The sequence below is a fragment of the Gekko japonicus genome, unplaced genomic scaffold (assembly GCF_001447785.1).
Source record: "Gekko japonicus isolate JY-2015 unplaced genomic scaffold, Gekko_japonicus_V1.1 scaffold2274, whole genome shotgun sequence".
Taxonomy (NCBI): Eukaryota; Metazoa; Chordata; class Lepidosauria; order Squamata; family Gekkonidae; genus Gekko; species Gekko japonicus.
In genome coordinates this window covers 136,662-146,095 of record NW_015172616.1, presented here as the reverse complement: position 1 = coordinate 146,095, position 9,434 = coordinate 136,662, and the positions used below count along the sequence as shown (strand labels likewise).

At 42.2% G+C, this 9,434-nt stretch overlaps 1 protein-coding gene across 1 annotated transcript in view; it reads left to right on the top strand.

The window, feature by feature from the left end:
* The window catches only part of BYSL (bystin like), a 10,149-nt gene extending 2,136 nt beyond the window's left edge, over positions 1 to 8,013 (top strand). Inside the window, exons 2-7 of the mRNA XM_015421645.1 lie at positions 449 to 611; positions 2,549 to 2,687; positions 3,167 to 3,300; positions 4,019 to 4,179; positions 5,842 to 5,944; positions 6,308 to 8,013. Coding sequence (XP_015277131.1) covers positions 449 to 611; positions 2,549 to 2,687; positions 3,167 to 3,300; positions 4,019 to 4,179; positions 5,842 to 5,944; positions 6,308 to 6,656 — 1,049 coding nt within the window. The 3' untranslated portion in view covers positions 6,657 to 8,013. The remainder of the gene's footprint in view (positions 1 to 448; positions 612 to 2,548; positions 2,688 to 3,166; positions 3,301 to 4,018; positions 4,180 to 5,841; positions 5,945 to 6,307) is intronic.
* The last annotated feature ends 1,421 nt before the right edge of the window (positions 8,014 to 9,434 follow it).

Genomic DNA, 9,434 nt, shown 5'->3' with positions numbered 1-9,434 from the left:
CCTCACAACACTGGAAACAGAAGTGGCACATGCTTGTGCTGTGGCTCAGTGGGGAGGGGCTGTGGCCAATACTCCCTCTAAGCTGTGGAGTCTTGTGAGCAAAAATTCTACTTTGCAAGCTACTGGCATTAAATTTGTGAGTGAGCCATTTGGTTGCTGCATAAATTAGTTTGCTCTGGAGCCATCCTTCCTGAGCTAAGACAAAAATGTGTGAGTCGGAGGCTAAAAAACTGTGAGCTAGCTCACACTCAGCTTAGAGTGCCTGCTTTCATGTGGCCCACTTCTAGAGTGACAGACCCCTTGCACATCAGAGAGCCATGATACTGTTACCTCTTTGAACATTTTCTGAATCACCATCATTAGTGATGCTGAAAATAACACAGATGTGCCAAGTGAGTTGCTTGAGATGATGAAATGTCCAACCCTAATTTTAACCCACTTTTTCTAGGGCCTACATCAAAGGATGGGAATTCAGACACAGAGGATGATGAGTGGCCATCGCTGGAGAAAGCTGCAACCATGGAGAAAGGAGATTATTGTAAAGAGGTGACTGTGAATATGGAAGATGAAAAGGCTATTGAGATGTTCATGAACAAGAATCCACCATTGCGGTAAGCATAAGTTGTTCATGTGTGTTTTTGAAGTTTTATCACATGTGACATAAAATCTAACCTTGAATAAGGATTTTCTGTGTATGTGTGTTTGTAGTGTCAACTGTTTTTGCTGAGACTGAATTAACTAACCCAATGGTTTTGAAAATATGAAACAGAGTATGCATAGGAGACAGAAAGCTGGTGCAGAAGATGGAATTTTTTCCCCTGGGTGCATCCCATGTGGGTTTTCCTTCACCTGGGAAGCAGCAGTCCATACATCCACCACTCACGTTGGACATGTACTACATATGGCCCTGTTTCTTGTGTAGTTGAGGCAGCGGATGTCAAATAACATCGGCCTCCCCTGTTCCGACTGCCTTGGTGCTCTATATTGCTGGCACAACGGGCGATTGAATCATTCCGTCTTGATTTATCACCTCTAGCATGGGGCTAGTATACTCTGAAGAACACCCATTTCCATGTTGTTCGGCTAGAATCCTTAACCTATTGTTTTAACTTATTGATTTAATTATAATTGTAACTGAGTATGTGATATTTTAAATTTTCTTCTCTGTTGTTTTATGTCTTTGATGTGAGCTGCCCTGAGCACGCTTGTGGAGTAGGGTGGGGATATAAACCGCAAAAATAAAAATAAATAAAATAGATTACCTGTGAAAGTTTGTTAATGTAAAACTTAGTGGTGGGGGTTGCCTTCCTAACCCAATTAAAGCATGTTGGGCTGTATGTGAAAATATTTGTAATTCCCTAGGCCTTGGCATTTAATTTATGGGCTATCCAATAGGGAAATACTTTGAGTTATTCTAGGTCTCTTTTGTGTTCTTATTTTGTAATCTTTTTATTTACTGGCTGGAAAAAAACAGTGCCAGGTAAAGTGTCTTGATTTACAGTAATTACACTTGACAAGCTTCAACGAGGTACTTTACTCAGATGATGTATCAATATATCGAGAGCTAGTTTAACAATGATAGTTGACAAACTCCTTCTGCACAGTTCTTGGGTTCAAGTGTACCTGAGACCACAAGAAGTCCTTGTGGGGCTATGTACATTTGGCATGGGAAGGCAGTGATTCTCATAATCTTGGTACCACTCTTGGAAACCACAGAATTAAGGACAACACTGCAGTTTCACTTAGCCCTCACTTTGCATATTAATATTTGCTTGTTTTGTAGAACCCTGCAGGGCGGGAGATAATTGCATAAAAGGAATTTGTCACCACTAATTCATGTGTGAGCTATTGCAAGATATGTAATGTAGGGGTTATATCACATCCGTTTGCAGTAACTGATGCAGGGTATCAACATAACTTCCTTAGATCCACAGGAATACTTCTTGGTCCCCTGGAATACTTCCAATTAACTTGGGAGAAATGTTTCTTTTTTTAACCAGCAGAGGGTGCTTTAGGCATTATGTCAATAAATGTTGCATTCAGTATCTCATTGGTAACTGAAAGCCCAACTCTAATTGCATTTTAATTAGTCTAGTGCATAAAAATGGTAGGGTATTTCCTCTAGGAGCATAGTACATGACACCTATGAGCTGTTTATGTTGTTGTTTTGGTAACTTAAGTTTCTAGCCCCCATAGTGTACAAAACCACATGTCTTTATGCAACATGGATTTAGAATAACTTCTTTTTGTTTGTCACTATGTATGCTTGTGACCTAGGGAGCAAGCCTAAGGAAGTCTGTTCAGAAGTACACCCATTTTATTCACTGGGGCTTGCTCTTATAAGAAGGTGCCCCCTTAGGATTGCTGCAGTTTTAATTGCAAATGGAAATCTCTTGTTTTTGGGGGGGAAAGGACTTTCATGTGGGAGAGGTGGAACCTCCTTGGAATGCAGACATGGAATCAAACTGTCATTTAGGTTTGCTAATTTTATGGTTGATAAGGTCCATGGTTGGGTAAGCCTTCATTGTTTCCCTTTGATATCCATTAGGCGCACCTTAGCAGACATCATCATGGAGAAGATCACAGAAAAACAAACAGAAGTAGAGACAGTGATGTCAGAAGTATCAGGTCGGCCCATGCCACAGCTTGATCCACGTGTCCTAGAGGTCTATAAGGGAGTCAGAGAAGTAAGTGTAATACTACTTTAGTGCAAGTGATTGTGTATATGGCCGGATGATGCTCAGGAGGTGACAATGATGGTTACAAAGATAAAATGGAGAAGAGGAGAAAGATGTAAGCTGCTTTGTGTCCCTATTGGGAAAAAAGGCAGGATATACACAAGACCTTGTATAAAAATCTTTTAACGATCATTCAGGGATATTAATTTTAATTCCTCATATATTGTTCCAACCTATTAGTGTGAAACTCAGCCCTGGTTCATATTTGTATTTCCACAAAATTGTCAGAAACTACAATGCTAGGATGGCACACAAAGCCGCCGCCCCCCCCCCAACAGTCCTGCTGTGATAAAATTAATATCCCTGAATGTTTCTTAAAGTATTCTCATACAAGGTCTTGTACAATTCTCATATAGTGAAGAAAAACCCTGGAATGAACAATCTCCCCTGTCTATCTTTGGTCTAACCAATTATAAACATTTTTAAAGGTTCTGTCAAAATACAGAAGTGGAAAACTGCCCAAAGCCTTCAAGATCATACCAGCATTATCCAACTGGGAGCAGATCCTTTATATCACGGAGCCAGAAACATGGACAGCAGCTGCCATGTACCAAGCAACCAGGTGGGGACACTCTCTGTGATTCTCCTGTAGGCAATGGGTTGTATCATGCCGCCCTGTTCCACTAATGATGGGGCAACCCACTGATTCAAGGGACTCTGTTGGCAGGACATATCCTGCACCAACAGAATGTACCTTGCTCTTGACGGAATAAAACCCTCCCACCTCATGCAGTAGTTTCTGCCTGGACTGCTTAAGTATGGTGCAAATTTGACTATGACAAGGTTTTTTATTAGTCATTCTAGCTCCAGCTTTTTGGGCCAGGACCTGAAGCAGAGCATGGTGCTCGGGAGGTATAAGGGGAAGCCACAAGTGAAAATGCATCCTATAATTGGTGCATGCTTTGTATCACAGGAAGTCTTTGGTTCCTCTTCCTCTTTATGGCACAATACCATATGAAGCTCTGTTTTTAACATACAAGCTATGTTGTAAATGAATCTCCTCATAGCCAGTTTAGGGATGGCTTTTTAGATAACGACTTCAAGCACTGCCTCACTGTAGAAAGCATCATGCATGCATGTCTGAAAGGATATTCTGTACCTGAGAGATCTTGCAGTATAAAGGGAAGATTTAAGGCTTTGTGTGAACATTCAAGTTACTTACACAGAATATATATCCATCAGAGGAGGTTTAGCAGTGACTGCTCCCTAGCCTTATTAGCTGGAGAGTATCATTATGCTTCCTTTTTTCTCTTCCCTGTCCACCTCTGTTGCTTCTCAAGAATATTTTCATCGAACCTCAAAGAGAAGATGGCTCAGAGGTTTTATAACTTAGTGCTACTCCCTCGAATCAGAGATGACATTGCTGAATATAAACGCCTCAATTTCCATCTTTACATGGCACTGAAGAAGGCTTTGTTCAAGCCTGGAGCCTGGTTCAAAGGTAGGAGAAACCTGAGTGTGCAGTACAATCAATTCTGAATATAAGGTTGAAAGATGGAGGTGTGCTGGCTGGGTTATCGGGTAGAGAGAACTTTGAGAACGCCTTTTTAAATGAGGATTTGCTGCTAAATCTGTCACTGTGTAACTCCTGCTTATAATAAATACACAGAATGGCAGAAGCTCCCTAGAGTCAGGCTTATGGTGTTATTTTTCATCAAAAACAGAACGTCTTGCCTTTTGAGAGAACTGCTTGTGGAGCTGAGCTGTGTCTGGACCATTTCATTTATTTATTATAAACATTTCTGTGCTGCCTTTCCACCCAAACAGTGTCCACAGTGCAGCAGATATCAAAACATTTCAGCATTAAAACATCAAGACATTAAAAGAGCATTTAAAACAGTCATAAGACCAGCCCATTAAAGATAGCAATAATGGTGATGATCTGTAATGCAAGCCAAAGAAAATGATTGGTGGGGCTAAAAAAGAGCAGAGACTAGTAGTTGTAGAAATTAGGTTATTTAACGGTCCTATCCGAAGCAGAGCTATACTCTTCTAACCCCATTGACTTCAGTGGGCTTAGAACAGTGTAACTACGTAGGATTTCACTGTATATTAGAGGCCAGTCAGTACAGATTGATTCACGCCATCAGGGTATAATGGCAACAAGTCTTGATGCTGAGAAGAGATTATTGATTGTGGAAGTGAATAGGAAAAGAAGGGAACTGGTAGAGAGACAGGAAGGATGATGAGGGGGGAAAGCAGATCTGGCTATGAACAGAGTGAATCAAGTAAAGTGGTGATTGCACCCCCAAATCTAGCAAGGTTTCAGTGCACACAGAAAAATATAGATTGTACTAACTGTGTAATATCACCCTTTTTTACAGAATTGAAGGAGCTCTGGAAGAAGGGCAGGTTGAAGTGTATGGGGTGCTAAAACTGATATGAAGGCCCTGGAAAGTAAAATGAGGGGAAATAGTTGGGTTCCTAGTTGGGATTTCCAAGTGGATGTGGGGGTGGAAAGAGGGAAGATAGTGTGGGGCCAGCTGACCCTGCAAGCCTCCAGTTGTTGGTTCCTGATATCCTGGTTCCTTATACAAGGGGTGATTACAAATAATAGCCGAACTAGACTGATGTGGAGATGTGTGATTTAGAGGAAAGACAGGTGGGGACCCTCTCTACATTCACCACCTCTATAATTGAGGAAATCAGAGTTGAACAAGCTAAGTGTCTGTGGCATTTTTCTTTTAACCAGTCTCCAGTACCAGGAAGGTGCTGCAGAAAAGAGAGTTCAGTTTCCCTGAACCATATACCCTTTTTTGCTCTTTAAATCAGATCCGCAACATGGGATAAGAGCTAACTCATGTTTAAGTAAAATGGTCTGTACTGTCTTAACCTGGTATGAGTTACTCACTTAGGCTTGGAAGCATTATTCAGTTTGCTTTACTGACAAATATTTTCAGACTGTGTTACGGTGTTCGTTATGCTTGCTTTTTCATGTTCTGGAGCACTTATAACGTACCTGGCAGACCTTTCAGATGCCAAATTATGTTGTTGCTGGGGCTTTTTAAAAATAATTTTAGCCCTTATGTCATGGTAATTAGTTGTGTAAAGTTTTATAGAAGAATAGGTACATAACGTTTAACCACCACTGCCTTTTTTCCAGGGATCCTTATCCCCTTGTGTGAATCAGGAACATGTACGCTGAGAGAAGCCATAATTGTGGGCAGCATTATTACACAGTGCTCTATCCCTGTTCTTCATTCTGGGTAAGGAGGAGGGGGACTGGGCTGATTTGAGGGTGGAAAGGAACTAAAACTGGAATTATGGGATAACCCTCCTTCCCATGTATTTCTAGTTTTCTTGCATCGTAAAAACTTTTGAAGGCCACTGTGGTATCTTTAGAGGCATCCTAATCTGTTGCATGGTGTTCCTGCTATAGAATATTTTCAGAAGGCATGCTGAGGGCATAGCATGAATACAAAAGCAGCTGTGTAGAATATACTTGCTGTTCTAGGGGCATTCTGTTAAAATACTTTGTTTTTCTGACACCTTTTCTCTGTCCATTTTGAGACCTGGGGGATCAGTTTGTGAGCTGTCGCAAACCTTTCTGTGTCTTCTAATCAATGCAGGGCTGCTATGCTAAAGATTGCTGAGATGGAGTACAGTGGTGCCAGCAGCATTTTCCTCCGCCTGCTTATTGACAAGAAGTATGCCTTGCCTTTCCGTGTTGTAGATGCTCTGGTCTTCCACTTCCTAGCTTTCCGGACAGACCAACGCACCTTGCCTGTTCTGTGGCATCAGTGTCTCTTGACCTTTGTCCAGCGTTACAAAGAAGACCTCTCCTCAGAGCAGAAGGAAGGCCTTTTGGAGCTGCTCAGATTCCAGAGCCATCCCCAAATCTCCCCAGAGATCCGTAGGGAACTGGTGAATTCCAAGTGTCGGGATGTGGAGGGAATGCAGCCCGAGGCAATGGAGTGACTGAAAGATATGAAAAAGAGCTTATTTCCCTTGAATGTTTTATCTGTGGTGACTTTGCTTACAGTGGGGCTTTAAAGAGAAGGTGGCAGCTGAATTGGTCTTGCAGCTGTAACAAATTGTTGAATGAACATGTTTACATCTCTGTGAGTTTGAGAAGTGTTCCTTATGCAAAGGTGGATGCATTTGTAACTTCCAACTGGATGCCCATTTGTGTTGGTATGAGTCCCTTTTAGAAGCTGGAATTCCTGACTACACACACACACACACACACACACACCCCTCCTCCCTTTCCTGGTAGATTTATAAAATGCTCTGTGGCTTTTTGGCCAGCAAAGGCTGAAATTACGTTTTTGCCCTTTTAAGATGCTAGTGGATGGATGCCCTAACAAACATGCTTTAATAAAGTTCAGCTGTTGGGCTGCTATTCAAGTAAAGAAGAAAAGGACCATCAGTCACATGGTAGAATAGAGCTTGGGTTATCAAGAATTTACTCTCGAAAGCAGGGAAGGCCAGTTGGCTTGTCAGTAACATTTCCCTGTTCTGTTTAGTGCCCACCAGTTCAAAGATGAAGTCTGGCACACTGACCCTGTCGAGGTTCTTGAATTCTCTCACCCGTCCCCATGCTGAGGGGCGGGGTAGCAGCTCTGCTTGGAAATGGCATACAACCTCCCAGCCATATTGGCTTGCATTTGTGCTGCTCTGCTTCTTCAGCTGGGCAGTCAGCCACCTCTTTCAGTACTGAAGGCATGGCCTGACTAACCGGGGGAAGGAAGATGCCTTACACAGCATGCCGTGTAAGTCTGAGACAAGTAGCATTTAGCACCAGCCAAGCTGTTTCCGTGAACAAGCCCTCAGAAAACCAATGCAGCTCAGTGCAGCACCCCTGGTGTCACATTAAATGTGTATCCAGCTTTTATGCTTAGTAATGGTCTCAGTGACTGATAAAAATCAAAGTTGTGTCAGTACCAGGTAAAAACAGCCGGGCTGCCACTTTTTCACCTGATGGCAGTTGATACACATCTTCTACTCTGAATAGAGCTATGGTGGAGCCTCATTTGGAATAATGTGGGCTGTTCTGGTCACTGTATCTCAAAAAGGGCATCATACGACAGGAAAATGTACAGAAGATTTTTAAGGGGTTGGAGCACCTTGGAGGAAACACAAGAGTCTGGGACTCTTTACTTTAGAAAAGAGACGGTGGGGGGGTGGATGGACGGACATGATAAGAGGTTTACAAAGCTATGCATGGGGTAGAAAGAATAGACAGGATTGTTTCTCCTTCCAAAATACTAGGACTAAAGGGGCATCCAATGAAGTTGATGGATAGTAGGTTCAGGATGAAAAAAGGAAATACTTCTTTACACAGTGAGTGATTGAAATGTGAAATTTGCTGCCAGAGGATGAATACCCGCACAAGGAGGCAACATCAGGGGAAGACCTCAGCCTCTGTGCCCTGTTGTTGGCCCACCATAGTTACTGGTTGGCCACTATGTGAGACGGGAATGCTGGACTGGATGGACCATTGGTCTGCTCCAGAGGGACTCTTGTTACGTTCTGAAGCTGGATGTCCTTCAGCCTTTGCATCTCTGGGACTGATTTTCCTAAGGATAATACAGAGGCATGTGGTGGGACTTTATAGAGCCATAAGAAGACGTGTCTGGCCCTAAGCAGTGGAACTTGTAAGGATTCTTCCCCCTCAGCTGAAAAGCTTGGCCATACCTGATTTAGTGTGTGATTTAGTTCCTCACAGTGTGTGAGGAAGTTTTCACAAGCAAGGATGTTTCATATTATCAGAATGTGTAATGCCATCATAGTATCATAACTAAGAATCCGTTATTCTTCCTGTCTTTCCCTCGTCCTTTTCCCATTAAATCTGCCATTAAACTTCGTTGCAGGTGAGCATTTGGCTTTCGTTATTTTTGGCAGTACTATCTTAAACAGAGTTGTAGTCTTCTAAGCCGATTAGAATAATAGAGGTTAGAAGGACACAACTCTGTTTAGGATGTCATAAGATTTTTTTTGCTACTGTTACAGCTCCGCCAGTAAATGTACACCCTGCTTAGTTAAGGCACATGCTACTATTTTATGACACTAGAGAAAGTATTCAATTTAAATGAGTATGTAGTGTTCAGAATATCATTTGTGTAACTAGAACCTCATCTCAGAAAAAAAGTATACAGTGAGCCCAGGGTTTCTTACATTTTAATTGCTGTTTTTAATTTTAAAAAACAGGGGAGTTTCTGAGGCTGCAAAAGCTTCTGGTCCCAGAACGGAAGATAGACAATGTTTCAGTTGTGCATATTGCCAGCTGGCCATGGATTGGGAGATGAAATTCTGTGGACAAAATGTCAAATGGTTTAAAGTCATCCCCTGGTCCAATTAGCTAAGTGTACTATCCCATCAGAGATGAGAGCCATTGTCTTTAAAAAGCACCTTTATTCCCTATTCTAGGTTTTCCCCAGATTGTTAGATCTCTGAGTATAAGGGTCAAAATCCAACAGAGTGCCGATCATATGCCAAGCTGACCTAGCAGCTCTACCCATCTAAATTATCGAATTTGGTGAAAATGATCCCTTGGGTACAACTACTGAGAATTTCCTGCTGGGCTAGGAATCCAGAGTTGCAGCCCAAAATATTTCCTACTGAAATCAATGGAAGTGAGAACACCAAAGACAAACTGCGAGGGGCAGGGGGGGGGAGCACTAATAAAAATAAATTCTGCCCTGAAATTGCAAGCTGCTTGCAGTTTTGGGAGTCCTTTTTTAAAAGAAATGCCGC